Below are 23,699 nucleotides of genomic sequence, written 5' to 3' on the forward strand. Positions count from 1 at the left end.
CAGGCAGCGGCGTATGGAAAGAGCGCATCAGCGGCCATCTTTGAGAAGGGAAACACGCGATGTTCATATTCGTAGGATATTTCTATACGTGTAAATATATTGTTAAACAGCCCTTGCGGGTCTTTTACGCATACTAAACATTGCGATGGTAATTACCTCAAAGTACGTAGAAACATGTAATGACTACAAAGTCGTGAGAAGTAATTTCCGAAGAAAACCATTCTCACACAACACCTAAAACAGAGGCTGGAGAGACGATTCTACACAAGGTTTTCTAAGGTATGCCTAAATAACCTCGACCGTTCCTAAAGAGGACCATTTCCTATTTGTCTTCTGGAAAATGGCCGCTAGGCAGAATGACAGTACGAGTTACTGAAGACGGAAGGCGAGAGAGAGCGAGACGTGAGAGGAGGAAGTGAGGTAGGACGCACGGTGACGTGCTCACGTTCTACACAGATCCGCTGAATAGCGTGAATGAGAGAAGGAGAAGAAAAACCTTCCTGACAAGATGAACGCGCCGCCGGCTTTTGAATCGTTCCTGTTGTTTGAGGGTGAAAAGAAGTGAGTGTGATGGTGGTGACTGGAGAGACTTCACACTCAGGGAAACCACCGCTTACTGTATTCTCTGCTATAATATACAGGCTCACCAAGGCACTCCTTTACCAAACCCAGCATCTCTGGCATCAGGTCTTATCTTTACAGTTTTCTCACTATGTTATTTTCAATCGGGGATCTCCAAACTATGGTCCTCCAGCTGTTGCGGAACTACATGTCCCATGAAGCATTGTAAAACTCTGACATGACTAGGCATGATGGGAATTGTAGTTCCTGAACATCTGGAGGGCCATTGTTTGGAGACCCCTGTATGTATTCCTGTCCTGGTACTTCCATCTCTGCACACAGCATTGGAGTGGTTGGCAGGGCAGGAGACCTGATTTGTCTCTGCTGACATTTAGTAAAGCCCCATACACACAGTCCGAATGTCGGAAGGCATTAGCCAGTTTAATAGAAAAGTGCCGACTTCTGTCAAGGGATCATGACCGAAAAAGGTCTGCCAACCACTCCTGGTCAGCAATCTTAGCCAAAGGCTGTGAGCGCTGACCAGAGTGTTCTGGCGTTTAGGCCGCCCCCCTGTCAGAACACAATAGAACAGCAGGGGAGATCACTGTACTAACATCGGATTGTTAGTACAGCGGCGACTCCTGAGCTGTCAGTCTTTTTTAGTTCAACCTGCTGGGTTGAACTAAAAAAAAAAAAAAAAAAAAAAAAAAAAGTGTGTATGGGGCTTGGCTCTCCCCCTGCCTGAAATTAGACAGTGAAAAGAGAAGCTGCAGCTTGGCTCTTTCTCACTCTGCTCGCTCCTCCTAACAGCAAGTTGTTAGCACATGAGCACCCTAGCCACTAGGGATCCACTGATACAAGGCATTTGAGTGAGTATTGGTACTCGCCCAGATACTTCTGATACTTTATGGTGCTGAGGACTGAACAGACTGGTGACATTGGCTGGGTAGATCGCTGGCCCGTGCGTGGAGGTGGTATGTGCCGTGGTTGGCTCTGGTGGGGTGGACGGCTGCCTCTGGGCAGCTCCTGGGGTTGGGTAGTGAGCTGACGAATCGCAGATCATTTGGCTCTCCCTCATTGGTTGCCTACGCAGCGCTGTCTCCATAATGGAGCACATCCACCCGCTCCTGGCGTTTCCCCTGGCCGGTGGGGACAAGCTGTCATTTCCGGGTGCGCCAACCGTTGCCGGCTCCGTCCATTGATCTGGCATCCATTGGGCTCGCTGCCCGTCCCTGGGGGCTGCAGGTTTGGGGGCGCCTGTTTACTTCACCGGGCGTGGTGCCATCTCCCTGCAATGGGCTTGTGGTCTGTTTCCAACACACACACACTTCTTTGCAGTGCGATTTGCGCCAATTTTTTTGTATTGGCACAAATTGCACTGCAAAGTATCAGTATTTGCCAATTTAAAAAAAAAAAAAAAAAAAACTGTATCGGTGCAGCCCTACCAGCCACTACTGATTGACTTCTTGTGCTGCCTCTGCCTACCCCAGTCTGAGTTCTGCTCTACAGGGAATGGAAACACTTGATACCAAATTCAGATACTTACAATCCTTTTATTAAACTACCTCAGCTCCCCAAGATTTCACCCCCTTAATAAACAGGCCATTTTTCTTTTTGCTGTACTACTTTAAAGGAGAAGTCCAGCCTGAGCTTTTTAGGCTGGGCTTCTCCTGTGACCCGTTTTCAGCGGAGAAGGGTCTGAACTTCTGCTCTGACGTCACTGCAATCAGTTGAGGCAGTGCATCATCCCGACTTCCCAAGTCTGGATCCACCAGTTGTCTTAATTGATGGCCGTCTCAGCAAGCCACTGAGACGGCCTCTCCCCGAACCCTCCACAGCTCAGCGCTCCAATGAGTGTGGAGGACCAGAGAGGAGAGCTGCTGACTGACATCCATTTCTGTTGGTTTACAGGTTGCTTCCTGTTTGTTCTTAGGGCTGAGCACTCCACTCTTGGAAATCCCAGGAGGATTGCACTCTGTTGCAATGTAGCTGTGCTGCTTTTTAATAAATGGTGCTTATATGATCACACTAACCTAGCACCCTGTTTGCATCTTTTTTCCTTGTTCAGCCTCCTTATTTATCCTGTTTTACCTTTATCTTAAAAAGTAAAAGAAAATCCTAAATTCTGGGTTGTGTCCAAAACAGGAATTGAGGAAAAATCACGAGGTAATCGCTGATGACATTCCCTAACTTTGAAGGGATTTCCTCTCCCTTCCTGTTTGGCTATGGGACTGGACATGAGGGGAAATCTCTCTAATGAAGCACAGATGGCAAGAAGAAAAAAAACTGGCGGACTATAACCCTCTGTTACTTTATCCAAAATTATTTGAAAAAAAAAAGGTTTGCCTTTAGTTCTACTTCAAAAAATACATTACATATTAAAAAACCCTCTGTTACTTTATCCAAAATTATTTTAAAAAAAAGGTTTGACTTTAGTTCTACTTCAAAAAATACATTTTATGTTAAAAAAAAAAAGCTTTTATAATTTGCATCCTTTATATGTGCCTGGAATGCAGGTCTCTAAGCCAATTTTATGCTGTGACTCTGTTGCAATGTTTCTTACCTGGAGATCCTGGCAGTGACGGCACACCCTCTTGCAGACTGACATTGCTAAGATGCTGCTTCACAATAAGCTGCAGTGTGGGTCGGTCTTCCATGTAAGCTCCTTCAGTGTCTTGTTGGGCTGTCCAACAAAAAGTGAAGGTGCTTGCTTGGTAGGCTGACAACAGCACAGGTGCCAAAAGTCTCAGATTTACCATGCCAGTCCTGCATCTCTGTCCTGATGATGCCGTGTTCTGGGTTGTCTACTGAAATCACATCATTACACACCTACCGTGTGGGTTGTGCTGCACCATTTTTTTCATTCTTGTAATTTTGTTTCTTTGTACTTGGGAACACACATTAGTGTGAGCTGCAACACGCTGGTGTCATTTCTTTTTTTTTTTTAATTTGGTTTGCACAGAGAATAATTTGGTTTCACCCTTATTTGGGTTACTGAGCATGTGCACTAATTCAAAAAAGGGTATTATCTGAGGGGATCGTGGCCATGAGAGGGCGGTTCTGACATAATTGGGTATAAAGCGGCCCAAAAAGTGGGCATGATCTGGGCAGGACTGCCCAGAAGGTGAGCATGTATGTTGTGGGCCATGCGTGAGAGTGACACTGTCCTGGGGACTGGGAAGGAAGATGTAGGCAGTGGCTTATTGTCAGCCTGCTACAGGACGTGATTACTGGCAGGATCTCCACATAAGACATTTCAAAAAGGATTAACAATATTAACTTAAACTGTATATATTAAGACTTGATGCCAAAAGTCAATATGGGTTTTACAAAACACTTTGAAGTCACTCTGTCACCTGTGAAAATAATTATATAAAATGGCACCTATTGGTCAACAAATCAAAACTTTGCTTGTTTCAAGACAATCTGCAGCATCTGACACATAGCGTGTCCCTCACTGGACCCTACGTCATTACAGGATACAGTAGTGACATGGCAGCCCGTGGGAGGAATCAGTGCATAGTGGGGACACATGTACCTGTGTACAATACTTGTAGCATATATGTTTGAATTTGTGACTCAAAAAAGAGCCCATGCCTTATCTGGGCACATTCTGTATTTAAAACCCAATTTCAGCCAGATCCTTTTTTTAATTTAGTATAGCCCCTTGAAGACTAGGTTTATTCTGACACCTGCGTATTTGCGTAACGGTTTTTCAAACACAACTTTTTTGGAAAGGGTACACTTTAATGAATTAAGAAAAAAAACACAATATACAGTGCACCCAGAAAGCATTCACAGCGATTCACCTTTTCCACATTTTGTTATTTTACAGCCTTATTCCAAAATGGATTAAATTCATTATTTTCCTCAAAATGCTACAAACAATACCCCATAATGACAATGAGAAAGAAGTTTGAAATCTTTGCAAATTTATTAAAATAAAAAACAAAAAGTATTCACAGCCTTTGCTCAATACTTTGTTAAAGCTCATTTGGCACCAATTACAGCCTCAAGTCTTTTTGAGTATGATGCTACAAGCTTGGCACACCTATTTTTGGGCAGTTTCTCACATTCTTCTTTGCAGGACCTCTCAAGCTCCATCAGGTTGGATGGGGAGTGTCGGTGCACAGCCATTTTCAGATCTCTTCAGAGATGTTCAATCGGGTTCAAGTCTGGGCCACTCAATTCACAGAGTTGTCCCATAGCCACTCCTTTGTTATCTTGGCTGTGTGTTTAGGATCGTTGTCCTGTTGGGAGATGAACCCTCATTCTTGTCTGAGGTCCAGAGTGCTCTGGAGCAGGTTTTCATCAAGAATGTCTCTGTACATCGCTGAATTAATCTTGCCCTCGATCCTGACTAGTCTCCCAGCTCCTGCCACTGAAAAACATCCCACAGCATGATGCTGCCAACACTATACTTCACTGTAGGGATGATATTGGCCAGGGGATGAGCAGTGCCTGGTTTTCTCCAGACATGACGCTTGCCATTCAGGCCAAAGAGTTCAATCTTTTGTTTCATCAGACCAGAGAATTTTGTTTCTCAAGGTGTGAGAGTCCTTCTGGTGCCTTTTGGCAAACTCCAGGTGGGCTGTCATGTGCCTATTACTGAGGAGTGGCTTCTGTCTGGTCTGATTGGTGGAGTTCTGCAGAGATGGTTGTTCTTTTGGAAGTATCTCCTCTCACAGAGAAACGCTGGAGCTCTGTCAGAGTGACCATTGAGTTCTCGGTCACCTCTCTGACTAAGGCCCTTCTCCCCCGATTGCTCAGTTTGGACAGGCGGCCCTCTCTAAGAAGAGTCCTGGTGGTTCCAAACGTCTTCCATTTACGGATGTTGGAGGCCACTGTGCTCATTCGGACCTTCAATGCTGCAGACATTTTTCTGGATAATCACAAAAAAGGGGATAAAATAGAGGAACAATCTCAATTAAGGGGTATACAAGGCATACATTGCTGACTCACCCAAGTGATAAGTGGGGTTTCTGGAGTCAAAATCAAGAATGCAAGAAAAAGAGAGACAAGGGGCTCCAAATAGAAACTCACTAAAGCATATGTATACTTACAATTTTATTGCAACAAAAAGTTAAATATTATGCAAAATGTCGAAAAAAAATTTCAACATACCACAATAAAATGACAACGTTGTCAAGAACAGTTAAAACACAGTCCGGACTCACAGATATTCATCCAATATTGTCAGGGGACTCATGACAGATGAGTGGGGGCAGACAGCAAGTCCGAGAGTAGCCAGTGGCAATTTATACTAAGACCAGGAGCCAAACAGCAAATGGAGCAGTGAACGTCACTGATATAACACGGTCCATGATAGGATATACCAGGGATGGATGTGGCAATCAGATGCAGATGACCCAGAGGCTAGGATGGATCAGGCACTGAAATACACCTGTGAAGGGCTCATGTAGCTGTAATCATACAGGCATACAAGCGGTGGAGACAGCGGGGAGTCATTAATGAGCAGCAGGCAGATATTTGTAGGTAGAGAGGTAACCACACAGCGGCATAAAGTTCAAGCATAAGGTATGCAAATCAAGGAACATCGTCCCATGAAACCATCTCACCGTTGATGTAGCTGGTTCTAATAGCTGCTGGACATCCCGCTTCAGAGCGGCTGCAGAGCGCATTGACCTCCCCGTTCGTGAGATTCCCAACTTGTGTAGGTGTCAGTGCAGGACAAGACAAGTCAGATGTTTTTCTGTACCCTTCCCCAGATCTGTGCCTTGATACAATCCTGTCTCAGAGGTCTACAGACAATTCCTGGGACTTTATGGCTTGGGTTGTGCTCTAATATGCACTGCTAACACTAGGACCTTTTTATAGACAGGTGTGTGCCTTTCCAAATCATGTCCAATCAACTGAAATTAACCACTGGTGGACTCCAATCAAGTTGTAGAAACATCTCAAGGATGATCAGTGGAAACAGGATGCACTGAGCTTTATTTTTAATAAATTTGCAAAGATTTCAAGCAAACTTCTTTCACGTTGTCATTTTGGGGTATTGTTTGTAGAATTTTGAGGAAAGTAATGAATTTAATCCATTTTGGAATAAGGCTGCAACATAACAAAATGTGGAAAAAGTGAAGTGCTGTGAATACTTCCCGGATGCACTGTATAGCCCAATTTTTTTTTTTGTAGTTTATGAAAGATGTTATGCCAAGTAAATACCTAACATGTCATGCTCTAAAATTTTGCACGCTTGTGGAATGGCATCCAACTACTGTACTTAATCTCCAGAAGCGACGCTTTAAAATTTTTTACAGGTTACCAGTTTAGAGTTACAGAGGAGATCAAGTGCTAGAATTATTGCTCTAGCTAAAACGTTTGTGGCAATATTTTACATGTGGTGCAAACATTGTTTACATACATGACTTAGGTATGCGTGCACCATTGCGGGCGAGCACGGGGGGACGGGCACGCTTTAAAAAAAAAAAAAAAAAAAACATTTTTTGAATAATTATTTTTTACACTGGGGTTTTGTTTTTTTTTTCTTTGTTTTTTTTTTTTTTATTTTTCTTATTTAATTTTTTTTTAATTTTCTTTTATTCCTATCACAAGAAATGTAAGCATTCCATGTGATAGAAATGAGGCATGACAGGTCCTCTTTATGGAGAGATGTGGGGTCAATAAAACCTCAAATCTATCCTCTACAGGTGAAAGCATCAGATAAAAACAAAACATTGATCTAATGTCTCCCCATGTGGCACCCTTCAACGGATGCTCTGACTTAGAGGTTGAGATGGCCGGTAATTAATGCCACTGCTTTGCAGTCTGCTGGAGCAGGTTACAGTGCTAGTTTGTGGGAACTGGTATCCTCCTCTGGTGGGTGGGGCTGTGATGAGCATGGCACACCTGCCATTCTGACTGAGGGCTTCCCTTGATTGCTCTCACTGCCTGCCACCTCTGACCTCACTATCCATGTTTGACAGCTGGGTGCTGGGGTTGCAGGCTTGAGTCGACGCCCTTTCCTTACTGCTGGTGAGTGGACGGGGGGAGTGTGAGGCTCGATTCACACCTATGCATGTTGCTTTTGAGCGTTTTTGGAGGTTTTTTTTTCATGCTTGCCACGTTTTTGAGCCGCGTTTTTGCCGCGATTTGCGTTTTGCGTTTTTTTTTTTTCATTTTTTTTTACAGTCTTACAAAAAAATTACAAAAAAAAAAAAAATAAAAAAAAACAAAAACGCACCAAAAACGCATCAAAAACGCTGCACTTGCGTTTTTGATGCTTGTCCATTGAAAACCATTACATGCAAAACGCTGCTTTTTGCATGAAAAAAGTCCCCGACCCTTTCCAAAAACGCAGAGATACAAAAAAGCATTGATGTGAACATGTTCCATAGGAACCCATGTTAAAAAATTCCCGTGCATTTCTGCAAAATGCAAAATGCATCAAAAAACGCGCTAGTGTGAATGGGGCCTGACAGAGGACATGTACACAGGCTGCACTGATGATCAATGCCCTGATTATCAGTGCATATCACTAATTCAGAGAAATTACTTATTTGCAAAATTTTATAACCAAAAAAGTTTTTATTTTTTTAGTTTGGCACCAGGTCTGAGCAATTCTTATTGCCCGATGCTATAAACGTGCAGTTCCAGGCACTGGGCAGCTGATTTAAAAAAAAAAAAAACTGGCTCCTAACTTTTTTCTAGCTGAGACTAGATTCAAAGCAAGTTTGTCAAGCCCTGATCTAAGGCTTTAAAAAAAAAAAAAAAAAAAAAAAAGGGTCTTGTTTACATGAACCGTGAACTGGAAGTTGCGTCGCTCCAGTCCTCGTAGGCCATAGAGCTGAGCGGAAACCATCTTTCCTCTGCTTATCTCTGTGGCCAGCCTCTGCCAGCGCCAGAACGGTTCTCTGGCTTCCCGATCAGCCAGGTAAGCCCAAGAACCGCTAGAAAATCAGCCGCTCAGATCACTTTAAGCAGAATGAGCGGCACCTGAGCAATTTTAAAACCGGGGTTCTGGCATCTAGCAGCAGTCCTAAACCCAGTATTTAACGTCAAAGTAATTACATATTTTTATAGTTAGGGGTTCGGAAAGTGGAAAGCAGGAATTGAGTTAGAATTTTATTACTGTCTGTGTTTCGTTAAGAGATTTTCCCACTCCGGTTCTGTCAGGGTATCTCAGGCAAAGAATGTGATGGGAAATCTCTTAAATGGGTGAAGACCCAGTCTAACAACACTTTGTAGTAGAGGAGGGAAAGGATAACATTTTGTGTGAAGTTCTATTGCTTTCTGGGGCTTCACATTCTGTTTCCCTGTATTTCTTGACTTGTAGTCATACAGATAAAATGAAAGGAAAGCTTCTGCAGAAAAAATGGAGACCGTAATAAAACACCAACAGAAGTTCTAACCCTTCCCTTCTCATCAAAAACTTAAAGTGGTTGTAAAGGTTGAAGGTTTTTTTTCCCTTCATGCATTCTATGCATGAAGGGAAAAATCCTTCAGTGTGCAGCTCCCCCTAATACTTACCTGAGCCCCATCCCAATTCTACGATGTGCACAAGAGCAGTGGCTCTCCCGGGTCTCTCTCTCCTCGGCTGTGAGACGGCTCCCACTGCTGTCAAGCGCAGCCATTGAGGAATGGGACTGAGACACAGATAGCTCAGGAGCAAGCAGGCACGAGTGTCCCCATAGAAAGCAGCTTGCTCTGGGGGCATGCAGCAAGGGGGCGTGGCCAGAATCTCTGGCGGGGGACCCGAGAAGAGGAGAATCGGGGCTGTTATGTGCAAAACCAGAGCAGATAAGTATGACACGTTTATTACTTTAGGTTGCACATATGTTTGTTGAGTTTGAAAAATAATACAATAGCATGGAAGTTAATGTTAAAGTGTTACTAAACCCAGGACCCTGGTCTCCCACAGTACATGAAAATGCAATAGTTTTGGAAAATATAAACTGCTAAATACCTTTTCTCATCAGCAGTTAGAGCAGTCTTGTGACTTCTATCAGTTTCCAGGAGAGCACTTGTTAAACTTTGTAAGAGGAGTTTTCATTCTTCCCTGATTGTTCTATGAGGCTGCAGGACCCAAGAACCTCTGTCTGGATAGTGCTGATTGGCCCTGTGCCGATCACATGAACTCTCCCAAGAAAAAAAACAAAACTGCTTTCTAGCAACACACACACCAAACTGAGCATGTGCAGCCGTCCCCTGACTCTGTAAATATCGGGTTATTTTTTGGAGACAGTGGAAGGAGAGGATCAGAGAAGACAGGGTCAAACAGCCTTTTTACACAATGCAGAGGATTAATACCTTAGGTTCTACAATGAGTCTAACAAGCATACTTTACTGCATATACAGACTGATTTTACTGTTGTGGGTTTAGTAAAACTTAAATAGTAGCCAATGGCTTAGAATTTTGCTTAGAATAAAAAGATCACAATTCTTGCGACGTAAAATCTTTCACATCATCCAAAAAAAATTCGGCTAACTTTACTGGTTAGTTTTGTAATTCATTAAAGTAATTTTTTCCAAAGAAAGACCACTGCACAAATACAGTGTGACATAAAATATTGCAACAACCACCATTTTATTCTCTAGGGTCTCTAATATATATATAAAATGTTTGGGGGTTATAAGTAATTTTCTAGAAAAAACAAATTATTTTATCTTGAAACCAACAAATGACAGAAAAAGGTTTAGTGTTTAAGTGGTTAAACTTTCCTTTCTTACACAGAAGTCTATTCCATTGACAAATTGTTACAATGTTTCTACTTAAGTTTCACTGATAAAGAATGTTGTGATTCTTGGCAGACTGCCCGTTTTTTTTCTTCCTTTCTTTTGACAGCTGTGGCCTCAGAAGAGTAGAGAGAATTCTTTGCATAGCAAGAAACGTGAAACACTTTTTTCAAGATCGCAACGGGGGAAAAAATCGCGATAACGATTCTTGACGATTAATCCTGCAGCTTTACCTTATGCCCAACATAAATGGTGTCCAGGAGATGGTGCTTATTATTTTAAAGAAGAAAAAAAAAACCTTTTTTATAAACGCTCATAACCACAAAAAAAAAAAAAAAAAAAAAAAAAAAAAAAAGAAAATTGGTCTGGCTATGACCTTTAAGGCAACTATTCAAACAACACTGTCCCAGGTATAAATAGAAATAGTACAACAGGCTCCTAAAAATGGAACTGTTACTGCACATAAAAAAAGAATCATGGACAGTACTCAACTGTTTTGCTGGAAGTGCTTTAATTCAGCTACAATTACCTTACGCAGGTTCTAGACGTGACTGTTATGACTGAAATCCTGTTTTTTCTGACAGAGTTTTGCCACATCCTAATAGTGTAGATGCTTGTGTGCCCTTTTCTGTCTCCTGCACATTGCTGTTGTCAAATGTAGCATTTCAGCATATTGATGGGCCATTAGTTGTGTATGGGTGGGTGGAGGGGGCAGCAGCAGCTCCTGCAGGACCTAGAACTGTCAACCCTTTGGCTTGGTGTGTTTTGAATAGATCACATATATGTCTTTTTTATTTTTTCTTCTCTTCGTAGAATAACAATCACCAAGGACACAAAGGTACCCAATGCCTGCCTGTTCACTATAAACAAGGAAGATCATACCATTGGAAATATCATTAAATCGTAAGTCAGTATATGTAGTAAGACCTGTTTCTCAAGATACTCTCACAGGTAGGGTTGCACTGATACCACTTTTGTGACACAGAGTAAAAGTACCAATACTTTTTTTTTTTTAGTACTCGCCGATACCGATACCTATCACCTAGGCAGAGTAGGTCAAATTCTAATTATATAGTTTTAATAACATAAAACAAAAAAATACTGGCAAAGAAAAGTGAATATCGATGCCTAAATATATCTTGGCATGTTAATAATGTTCTGAAAGTTTTATGTGTCCATGCATAAACAAAATATCATACATAATACATATTGTTCGATTTCTAACTTCCCACTGGTTGGTGAAACCAAAACTCCAGTGCAAACAGACCTATTTCCTGCAATTACATGGACACTATAGATCACAGGTGTCAGACACAAGGCCCGCGGGCCGAATCCAGCCCTCCTCTGGTCCTCCTCCGGTCCTCCTCCAGACCCCTACTTTCTGCTTTCAAGCAATGCATCCAGCTTCTTCCTAGCAGCAGCATAAGGAAAGGGGGTGCACTGTGATGTTGGGGAGAGTAGGGGACTCAACTGCTGATGGTGGGGTGGCTCTTGACATCTAATGTAATGGGAGGGGATGTACTGGACATCTAATCTTACAGATACAAGCGGCTCTTTTGAGGACAATCATAATGCTGATGCGACCCACGATGAAACTGAGTTTGACACCCCTGCTATAGATGCTAATTTTCAGATATTAACACCCCAAGATATATTTAAGCATTGATATTAGACTTCACTTTCTCAAGTCATCTTCCAGGACGGCACACCTGAGAGATGAGAGGCTCCTCCCCACAGGAAACACAATCAGTCAACAGCTGTTTTAAGTCCACACCCTTCCCCCTGATCCTCAGTTTTTGATTGTGTTTCTCCCTACACGGCGAAACTGTTTGTTTTTTTCCAAATGACCGAAGCCTGGGGCTGGTGGTCTCCCCCTGGGAGCTGGACCAAATGCCTGGGAAGCCTCTGGGTCTGGCGGGATATATTTATCCTTCCCGGGGGGTTCCCCTATCCTTTCCTCAGGGGGGGCAGCAGGAACTGGGAAAGCCCCCCTGAGAGCTGAAGGCCCCTGGGTACAGTGGTGTCCCCAGAACTTCAGGGGCCTTTATCCTGTCTCCCCCCCCTTACCTGTCCGGAAGTCCTTTCAGACGGGGGTGCTGGCCGTCGGTTCTTTCCAGGGGGATCGTATCCCCTGACTCCTGGGTCCCTGGTAGCTCGCGTGGGCTGCTGGGGAGGGCACCGCCTGAACGACCTGCGTTCTTACCCAGAAGGAAAGGCTGAGAGTCAGCAGGAGCAGGCGCCCACATCCTCCTTTCGAGGAGGCACCAGTTTACTATGGTGAATGTCTGCCTAAACCACCTCATGGGAATGAGGAACGTACGGCATTGCCCCCCCCCCCCCCCCCCCCCCCCATGTGTATATACTGACTGGACAGAGCAGGACACAGCCTAACCTTGCAGCTCCCTAAAGGGACAGCAGTTGTGGGGGGGGCACTTTGGCGGCTATCCTCCTTGCGTGTGGACCATAAGGATGGAAAAGCAAGCCCGGTGGCTGTGGAAAAAGGGGAAGACGACAACGGTGAGTCAAAAATCCCCAAACCCAGCCAGATGGTTTCTGGGCATTTGAGATAATCTCCCCTGGGGTCTGGATTCAAATAGCCCAGAAGCTTTTGCTAAGAACACCAGCCACAGCTCCCTCCTACATCAGAGATGCTGTATGGTGGACAAGTGGTGCAGAGGAGCGAGTGTGCCTAAACCACCTCAGATGGGAAAGAGGTAGGTAAGGCATTTTTTCCCCTTCCACCTGTATTTACTGAGTGGTGCAGTGCAGGACCTGGGGTCTCCATAACAAAATAGCCCAGAAGCTACTGCTAAAAACCACCAGCCACAGCTTCCTCTTATAGCAGAGACACTGTGGTTATCACAACAGTAGGTTGTCAGCCTCTCCCTACATACCCGGTTGTGGTACATTAGTAGGGGTGAATACAGCAAAGAGGGTGACCTGGTAGAACAAAGAGTTCCTTACTGGCCAGGTATACCACTGAACAAGTTATTAATGGTGCAATGGTTGAAGGATTCAGGAGTAAGCTCCCTTGCTCAGCAGGTGCACTAGGTTATCTGGCCCTATTTGCCCAGCTGCTAGGAATCTGCTTAAAGTTGCTCCAAGATGCTTAAAAGCTGACCTAACTTTCAACAATGTGGCAGGGACCAAGCTTCTGTGTGGCACAGTAGGGGTTCCCTTGTGACAGATCCTCCTTTTGGGGGTTGCTTGCTATGGGTAACTTTTCATAAGCTCCAACCTCCCACTCCACTCTTACATTGTGGTTATATTTTAATGCAGGAGGTAAGAAAGACCTTTTTGTTGGTTTGGGCTACAGTCTACTCAGTGACAGATCTAAAAGCGATTTACCATAAATCGTTTTCCTATATCCTTTGATTAAGGATTTTCTGTGCAAACATATGCAAGAGCTAGATGGCTATATGATTGCTTCTTTAAGGGCTGCAGGTGGCTATTTACCTCCAGGCTAAATTGGTAACCACCCTTTTTAGAGGTCTTATATTGGTCTCTAGGGCTGGGCTCATTGAGACTTTAGTTACTGATCAGCCCCACCCGTGTATGAGCTGGCTAGCGTTTGCTTAATCTATGGAGGTAAGGTAGGACAACAGCTACTATAGTAAGGTGTCCAACCATTTTAGGATTGGTTCCTTCACTGGTGGTGAAGGATTAGTATTTACAGCCCAGGCTATGCCTATGAAATAATTTGCTCCTGTTTGGTTATTTCATAAAGGGATACACCATGACTCCTTCTTGGCTGCTCACCAGTAGACCTCAGTAGTGAAGGTTTGTCCTTGCTGGGGTGTTTGGTGGCACAACTAAAGTACACTTTGAGATTTGTGACCTCTCTGCTGAAGCTTGTTGGGTGTCCTTTATATCCTAAAGGTACTGCTTTGTTTGGCTACAGATCAGAAAATACAACAGGGAAGGTGGTACTGTTGTATTTTCTGGTTTTGTGCCGCACGCCAGAAACGCACATCATTGAGTCTGGTGATGACATTTCTGCTCATAATTGTTATATTGCTGCACATCAGACCTACACAAGATTGGGGTCTGTCTGTGGGGTTTTTGTGTCCTGTATTACTGCCTTATTAGTTGCTTATCAGAAAGGCAGCAGGAAAGATTGATGGCAGGGGTAGTACATATACTGCCTTTGGTAATCGGTACAGCACCACAAGGTGGCGTCGTCCTGATTCAGACAGTGCTATTAACGGCAATAGCTGCCGATTTTAGGCATGCGATTTGACATGTGAGTCGCATGCCAAATCGCTTCAATATGGATGTGCTATCTCTATTCAGAATTGTTAGATTGTTGCACATTAGAGATATACACAATTGAAGTTTGTCTGTGGGTCCTGTATTACTGCCTTATTGGTTGCTTATCAGAAAGGTAGCAGTGAAGATGGATGGTCCTGATTTTGTTGGAAAATACAAATTGAACCTGTGCCATGGGTAGTACACATACTGCCACTTGTAATCGGTGCAGCACCACAAAGTGACGTGCTGATTCAGACAGCGCTATTAACAGCAATGGCTGCCGATTTTAGGCATGCGACTTTGACATGTTGAGTTGCATGCCAAATCACTTCAATATGGATGTGCTATCTCTATTCAGAACTGTTATATTATTGCACATCAGACATATACAAGATTGAGGTCTGTCTGTGGGTCCTGTATTACTGCCTTATTGGTTGCTTATCAGAAAGGCAGCAGTGATGACGGATGGTCCTGATTTTGTTGGAAAATACAAAATTGAACCTGTGCCAGGGGTAGTACACATACTGCCATTGGTAATCAGTGCAGCACCACAAAGTGGCCAGGGCTGATTCAGACAGTGCTATTAACGGCAATGGCTGCCAATTTTAGGCATGCGATTTGACATGTTGAGTCACATGCCAAATCACTTGAATATGGATGTGCTATCTCTATTCAAGATTGTTGTTGCACATCAGACACATACAAAGTTGAAGGTTTACTGCCTTATTGGCTGCATATCAGAAAGGACACAACAGTGAAGGTTGTTTGTCTTTTTCTGATTTGTTTTTGCTGCTCAGCAGGGAGACACATTGAGGGTAATGACATCTCTGCTCAGTATTGGTATATGCTACACATCAGACATACACAAAGATTGAACATTGTTTGTGTCCTGTATGTCCTATATTTACTGACTTATCGTCCGTATATCAGAAAGGCACAGCAGTAAGTGGTGTTTCTCATTGATCTTCCTTGCTGTTTCTTAGGTATACACAGTAGGGGGTTGTTGGCTGCACTCCTCCAGGGAGCCACAGCATGGGGACCCCTTGTTTGTTCGACCCGAAAACTGCTTTTCCTGCGACCTGTGTAATCTTGAGGTCTGTGGTTCCGTAAGCAGGGACTGCTGGATACGGTGCGACCTGGAGAAAGATCGCAGCTGTAAAGGCTGTCTGTTGTTTGTTTTTATGTTGCTGCACAGCAGAAGTACTCAACATTGAAGCTTGTTGGTGCTTTCTGTTTCATATTGCCTTACCTTATGGCACTTCAGAAAAACCCAATGCTGTAGGTTGCTTGTGTTCTTTCTCTGTTGGTTCTATGTAACTGCACTACAGAACTGCATAACAGGAAGGATTGTCTTATAACTGTACTTGGTGGTTCGTCATAAATACGCAACATAGAAGTTTGGGTCTTTCTGTCTTCTCGTTATAGCCTTGTTTTGCTGTACATCAGTAAAACACCACTGTAAAAGGGGGTTCCCGTCCTTTCTGTATTTACCAGTTATGACCTAGCTAGCTCACTTCAGAAATGCGCAGCATTTAAGGTGTGTTTGTGTCTTAATGCTTACATATTGGCCGCACATCAGAAAACCAGACTGTGAGGTTCAGATTTGGGTCTCTTCCCATATTTGATATTTTGGTTTAGCTAGTCACACAACATTGATGTCTATGCTTGTGTCCTTTCTGTCTAAATCTATTGTGCTATGTCCACAATCTATGATTTTTTTATTTGTGATATTAATAATACATGTATCACCTTTTTGTATTTCAGCCTTCTCTTCCGTGAAAGGGCCAGGAGTTCTGGTGCAGATGTCACATGTCAGAAAGCCTCGACCCCTTACATTCAGGGATGCCAGAGCCATTTCCTAGGGTTGAAGCCCAGTAGAGTTATGGGTCACTGGAGGAAGGCGATAATGAATCGCCCTGTTTAATAAGAACTTAGGAAGTTCGGTTCAGAGGAGTTTTATGGCCTGAAGATGAAGTATAAACATGTATACCCGACCAAATAGGTTACAGCTCGGTGCATGGCCTTCATTTTGCCCTTCTAGCAAAACTAGATGTAGCAATATGAGTGTTCTTCTCCTGCTATAGATGTTAATCTCCTGAGTAGGCTCTCAGGCGTAAGTAAAACTATAGATTGGGCATGCCTTAAACCCAGGGATTAAGTTTTTGTTAATCTATTTCCCTTAAGTAGGTTTCCCTTCAGTCTTTGCTGACGTAAAGCTAAAAATGAACAAAAAGGGGTTGTCTGTCAGGGGCCCCCCTTTTGGCAGTTTTATTTCCCTGGACAGGGTTGTGTTAAGACAGGCCCCCTTATGGATCAATGTAGTGTCCTTGTCTTACAACACAGGTCTCCGATTAATCTTTTTAGTGGTTCTAAACAGCACCTATAGGCAGAATAGGCCATTGTTGGTAGATGTGTGACAGGCAACATTGATAACCTACAAGTTTAACATGTTTTCTGATTCCATCTTTAAGAGCCCACTCCACCTAGATCCTGCATCTGAAACAGAGAAGGCAGGGACACCGGTGGAGTAGACCGGCAGATCAGCCGCATGATCCAGCTAAGATACCTTCATCAAGCATATGGAGTAAAGGTAAAGCTTACTGCAGAACCAAGGTTCGCCAAAAGTCTTGCAGTGGTCCCACCCTAAGGTAGGCCTGAGGTACTTGATTATCCTCTCAGGTGTGCCGTCCTGGAAGATGACTTGAGAAAAGTACTAGTTACATACCGGTAACTGTCTTTCTGGGAAATCTTCCAGGACGGCAGGCCTACTTCCCACCCGTTGGAGGAGGGAAAATTTTAGAACACTAGAAGGTGAGTGCCTATGAGGAATGATTTCCCTTGTGAACCAGGTTCAGGAGTTACTTCTCTACAAACTGAGGATCAGGGGGAAGGGTGTGGACTTAAAACAGCTGTTGATTGATTGTGTTTCCTGTGGGGAGGAGCCTCTCATTTCTCAGGTGTGCCGTCCTGGAAGATTTCCCAGAAAGACAGTTACCGGTAAGTAACTAGTACTTTTTCTATGTCAGTTTCATGTATATAGATAATTTAGTATTTGAAACATATGGGGGGGGGGGGTCTAATCACACACTGACCTGCTGCAGTGGTGCTGGCCGTGTGTCTGTGCCTCTGCTTGCTGGAGAGGGGGGCTCCACCAGGCTGAGTACAGACACACAGGGCATGGGGAGAAATCGAAATGTGTGCAGAGCCGTGCAGCTGACAAGGAAAGGGGAGGTCACACAGAACTCACTCCTGCTCACCGAACTGTGACAGAAATAGCAGAGCGAATTGTGAGAGCTACACCCGTCAGGAGGGGGAGGACAGTGGGATAAAGAGAGCTGGGCTTGCCCACCTCTAATGCAGGAAGTTTCCACAGACCTGCGGTCCCAAACCCAGTAATAGCTGGCGAGAGGGGAGGAGGAGGCTGGGAGGGAAATCCTGAGGGCATGTGATTGGTTGTTAAGGACTCGGCGGCCCCGTTCCTTAACAACTAATAATTGCCAGCATTTTTTTCTTTACTTTTCAGCTGTTAGCAGGGAATTCCTGCTGACGGCTGAAAGTACCAAGCCCGAAGGTATCGGTTTTGGGTATCGGGGCATTTGCATGAGTACCGATACTCGTGCAAATGCTTTGTATCGATATCGGTGCAACCCTTCTCACAGGTACAGAAGCCCTGAATCACATTGGTTTGTAGCTCTGCTCAGTGCAGTGAATACACAGGCTTATCTTGATGTGTACCTAAGCCAACTATTTTCAGTCGTGGATAATGTGTAGAAATGTTGGAACCCCTCTCAGGTTTTTATTGTCTGTGATACTGCTGGAACGGTACACCCTACTTTTATCCTAGAGAGCTGGTGATCACTAGAACAGACTGGGCATATTAAAAAAAAAAAAAAAAAATATGTATAGTTGCCACCACCTGCGCTCAAATGACATCTCTCTAAAGCCTCGTACACACAATCAGATTTTCGGACAACCGTTCGTCTGTTTTTTTTGTGGCATGCTAGTCTCATGTCGAAAGTGAAGAGGTTACTCACTATACGAAAATTCTCACACGACAGAATACAACTTCAAAAGTGATGTAATGTGTTGTTTAGTTTCTGAGCATGAGTAGAGAATTATAATTCTTTTAGCTACTAAAGCTGTTGTAAACCGCTGGACATTTGTTTTTTCTGTTTTTTGTTTTTTGTACCTGCAAGGTACTGTCATAATGTGCTAGTATGCATCGCATACTAGCACATTGTGTTATGCCGTGTACACACGACCGGACTTTACAGCATACTTTGCCCGGCGGACTTTTCGACTGACTTGCCGATGGACTTTCCGAATGAACGGAATTGCCTACACACAATCAACCAAAGTCCGACGGATTCGTACGTGCTCTGTACCAACAATCCGATTATCGTACGATTGCGTCAAAAGCAGCATTTTCCCTTTAGAAGTAATGAACTATTAGGGAGTAGCTCACCAAAACTTTCCTAAAATCTGACTTGTAACTTGCGGACTTCTGAAAGAAATTAGCGAGCAGCAGATTGTGGGTGCAGTGTCAGGCTCCTGCAGACCATCTCTGTAGCTATCTGCCCCATACCTCCAATATGAGCAAGCAGTTACTGAATGTCAGAAAGATCAATGAGCTACTTAGATCACTCATCAGCACCCTGGTAGTACTTCGAGAACTTCAAGCCGTCAGCCCCACAGGGGGTTGGAGAGCAGGGAGATGCTAGACATGTTACACCCTAAATATGGGTTTAACATGTTCACAAAGGTTAACTTATTCTTAATACAAGTTTTATAGCCCAAATGCAACATCTCACCAGAACCTTGTGTAGAACTGCAGAGTCAATAGGCATGCTGTCAACCACAGGGCCTGACCTAACATGACAGCAAGCTGCACAAGAATGGGAAGATAAAAACTAGTACTACTCAGAATACAATCTGTGCTTCCTGATAATGCACATTAAAAAGGAATAAAAAACAACACACACACTATTGGAGTGTAGCCATCCTTGTTTTTTTACTGACACCATGAAAACGGAAAGGTTGATGCTTAGGCAACACTTATTGACTAGTATGTATACTGGTCAATAAGTGATGTTTTTATATTTAAAAACATCATAATTTTACAGTTTTTTTTGCCACATAGCACAACACAACTATTTTATATCTATTACAGTTCATTTATAAGTCAAAGAGATAAAGCAAAAAAACACAAAAAAAAATAAAAATAAAAAAAAGGTACTGCCTAAAAAAAAGAACCTAAATTTTTTTGAGAAAAAAAAAAACCTCTGGGAGGATTATTGTACACTGCAAGGATTTTAAAAAACGTTGTAGCAGATTCCTACATTAAGGCTGCATTCACACGTGCGATAAATCGCACTGCAAATACAGCAACCCACATTGTGGGAAGCATGTCGCCCAAAAGATTGCAATGCTTTACAGGCTCCAAAAAATATAACAACAACATAATAATAACTGCACATTTTTTACCTGCAAAAAATGTGCATTTATTTTTTTTCTTCTTTTCTTTAAAAAGTTTCCCTTTAAGAGATAAGTTAACCAAGTGTTCTTTGTTTCCCCATTAGCACAGTGAAAAGGTTTCCTGTATAGCAATTAATTAAATAGTTCACTAATTCATTTTACCAGTGTTTTTTTTTTTTTTTTTTTTTTTTTTTTTTTTTTTTTTTTTGGTAACTGCTTTTTTAAAGTAAGTTCCCTGTACAGAAATCTTTATGGTGTTGATATTTACTAAACTATACATTTATTTTCACACAGACAGCTGTTAAAAGATCCCCAGGTGCTATTTGCAGGATACAAGGTGCCTCATCCCCTGGAACATAAAATTGTTATTCGAGTTCAAACCACACCTGAATACAGCCCTCAAGAGGCTTTTACCAATGCTATCACAGATTTGATAAGTGAACTGTCTCTTTTGGAGGAAAGATTTAGGGTAAGTGCATCATTTGCCGTGCTTTTGAATGTTTTTTGTATTTAAAAAGATACCCTTTTAGCAAGCCATTACTGTGCCCCGACCCCTTGTTTCTGTAGATTTGACCCCCAATTGCACTATTTCCACGCCTCACGTCAGCGTATCTCACTGCACAACAGAGAGATGAAGGAAATTTAATTTTGTGACATATCAATAAAGTTTTAAAAAATAAATAAAAGGTAAACTGTGTCTAGTGTAACACCGCAAGGCACTGCCCCTCACCAGTGCAACACAGTGGACACCAGATGCATGCTAAAACAACCCAGTTTAACATGTAGGCTGGAGTGAACATCCCCTTACTGCAGATCCTTTTTCATTACCTGTCCTGCATGTGACAGTGGCTTTCACCTATCTGGGGAGTGAAAGATGAAAGGACTCCCCTGTCACTTTGCAAAAAACAGGACTACAATCCCAAAGGTTGATGGGATATGTAGTAGTTATGCAAGGCTCTCTCAGGAGTGACATACAGTGCCACATAGGACACTTCTCCCTGTGCTTGGCTGTAGCAAACATTTTGGATGGTACTAGTGACAACATCCCTATTTTACCGTTTTTTTTTTTGTTTACATCCAATTGGCTATTTTACAATCAAAACAAAACCAAAAAAGGGTATGGACAGAGCTTGGGACCAGAGAGCATTGCATTGTAAGATAGATTTTGGAGTTCTGCTTTGAAGACTAAATGTGTGAATACACTGATCAGCCATAACTTTGACCACTGAGAAGTTAAGTGATTGACATTGATTATGTTGTTACAATGGCATCTGAAAGTCAGTGGGATACATTAGGCAGCAAGTAAACATGTTGTCTCCTGAGGTTGACGTGTTTTCAAAGCATGAAAAATGGGCATGCTAGTTTGTTGTGTATGGGACTGCGAACCTGTCGGGGTGCCCATATTGACCTGTATCCATGGCCAAAAGCATCTACAATGGGCATGTGAGCACCAGAGCTGGACCACAGGAGCAATGGAAGAAGGTGACCTGGTATGGTGAATCACATTTTCTTTTACATCATATGGATGGACAGGTGCATGTTCATCATTTACCTGGGGGATGGAGGCAATGTTCTGCTTAAAAACCTTGGGTTCTGCCATTCATGTGGTTGTTATTGTGCTATTAACCATCTATCCAAACATTGTTCCTGACAAAGTATACACCTTCATGGATTTGGTATTCCCTGATGGCAGTGGCCTCTTCCACAGGACAGCTCACCCTGCAAAAATGGTTCACGACTGGTTTGAGGAACACAACAATGAGTTGTTGACTTGGCCTCCAAATGCAAAAACAAGTCTGATCCACAGAGACGCCACCTTGCAACTTACAGGACTTAAAGGATCTTCAACTCTGACGACTTAGTGCCAGATACCATAGTATACCTTCAGAGGCCTAGTGGTGTCCATGCCTCAATGGATCAGAGCTGTTTTGGCGACAAAAGGGGACCTACTCAATATTAGGTGGTCATAAAGTTATGGCTGATTGGTGTAGGTCCTTCCTGATACAGATAATCAATGTAAAACATATGAATATGTGTCACAATTATTTCCCTGATCAAGTAGTTTTTATTGGGATAATTTCATGTATTTGATTTTATTTAAACTTCTTTTCCAGGTTGCCATTAAAGACAAACAAGAAGGAATTGAATGAGGGTAAACACTGAACCCTGCATTGGCTTCAAGTCCTCTGCTGTGATTTAAACATATCCCTTTTCTGCAGGGAATATATCTGAGTGACATATTTGTTTGACTTTTTTTTTTAACAAATAAAATACTGTTTGCTTATTTGCAACATCATTTTTTTTTTTTTGCCTAAATATTTGGGAAGTATGCCATTTTAGTCCTAAAGCAGGCCTGCACATTAAGGTAGATGCCTTTTATTTGAACTTTTGGAGTCTGTGAGAAATGCTTTGTCTTGTGGAAATAAATCCAGCTCAAAATGGCTGTAAGAGGCAGACCTTTCAACCAAGTTGTCTTTGTTTTTTGTTTTTCTTTTGTGTGTTGTGGAGATTGGATGTCAGTGGGCTCAGAGACTTTCTACAGATGGGACCAATGCTTCAATGCAGCATCTTCTTTACTTCAAAATTCATTCAATTACAGAAAATGCAGACGTGCAAGCCACTGTACAGTATCGAGCATCACTGCTCTTCATCAGGCTTTTCTGGCTATGTGTGATACACCAATAAAAAAATCATGCATTTATCCCAGACCCAAAGTGTGCCACACAGGTGTGGAGCTCAATTAGCTTAATTAGGGTTAATATTAGCTTTGCTAATTACAACTCTCTTAATGATAAAGCCTATATTACGTGGATAGATAGAACCAATCAAATATATACATAATTCCTATATACACATAGAAAGTATATTCTTGCTTATATTTGAAATAATGTCAAGCATTTATATCCTTATTTCATAATCCTATTTAAATCTTTCCAAAGGGTTACTCTCACAGATAATTCCCCTATTTTCAGTCAGACAATTCTTTGTTTCAATTTCATTCTAAAATGTGTAAACAGAATATAAGCCTTCAAATCAATACGATGTATCCATTAAATCTAGGGAGACGAAAAAGAAACATATCCATCTATATATACACATCTTTTGTCAACATCTATAAGCATACATTTAGTTGTCTGAATCCACCTCTCCATTTATATCCTACAAAAATAAGCATAGGTCATAGTCTCTATTCATCCCCTTGGGGTGAAGAGACTGTAACCTATTAATCCACCATACTTCACGTTTTTTTAGCTTTTAAAATTCTGTCACCCCCTCTCTTATCACGGAGAACCTCCTCTAAAACCATGAAGCGTAATTCTGACTCCTTTTGTCCTTTCTCCAGAAAATGTCTTGATACCGGAAGACCGGGTTGTAAATGCCTAATCGTGCTGCGATGTTGAGCTATTCGGTCTTTTATTTTCTGATTGGTCTCACCTACATAAATAAGGTTACAAGGACATATAAGTATGTATACTACGTACGATGACTGACAAGTGTAATAACCATTGATAGGGAGAAGATAGTGATCAATGGCTATTACACTTGTCGGGGATGAATAGAGACTATGAGCTATACTTATTTTTGTAGGATATAAATGGAGAGGTGGATTCAGACAGCTAAATGTATGCTTATAGATGTTGACAAAAGATGTGTATATATAGATAGATATGTTTCTTTTTTGTCTCCCTAGATTTAATGGATACATCGTATTGATTTGA

The 23,699-nt window shown here is 42.5% G+C and overlaps 1 protein-coding gene across 1 annotated transcript; it reads left to right on the forward strand.

The window, feature by feature from the left end:
- The first annotated feature begins 5 nt into the window (after positions 1-5).
- On the forward strand, positions 6-22,444 carry LOC141128108 (DNA-directed RNA polymerase II subunit RPB11-a). Its single transcript, XM_073615191.1, has 4 exons — positions 6-561; positions 11,068-11,157; positions 20,275-20,449; positions 22,095-22,444. Exons 1-4 carry the CDS (start codon positions 509-511, stop codon positions 22,128-22,130), a joined length of 354 nt encoding a protein of 117 aa, XP_073471292.1. The 5' UTR covers positions 6-508; the 3' UTR covers positions 22,131-22,444.
- The last annotated feature ends 1,255 nt before the right edge of the window (positions 22,445-23,699 follow it).

This window comes from Aquarana catesbeiana, linkage group LG02 (assembly GCF_042186555.1).
Source record: "Aquarana catesbeiana isolate 2022-GZ linkage group LG02, ASM4218655v1, whole genome shotgun sequence".
Classification (NCBI taxonomy): Eukaryota; Metazoa; Chordata; class Amphibia; order Anura; family Ranidae; genus Aquarana; species Aquarana catesbeiana.

What these genes read in the sequence shown, in the direction of transcription:
- LOC141128108 (XM_073615191.1), top strand. Translation starts at nt 509, where the DNA reads ATGAACGCGCCGCCGGCTTTTGAATCGTTCCTGTTGTTTGAGGGTGAA. An exon ending in TTGTTTGAGGGTGAAAAGAA is followed by an intron (nt 562 to 11,067) that starts GTGAGTGTGATG and finishes TTCTCTTCGTAG; the next exon opens with AATAACAATCACCAAGGACA. An exon ending in TTTTGGAGGAAAGATTTAGG is followed by an intron (nt 20,450 to 22,094) that starts GTAAGTGCATCA and finishes CTTCTTTTCCAG; the next exon opens with GTTGCCATTAAAGACAAACA.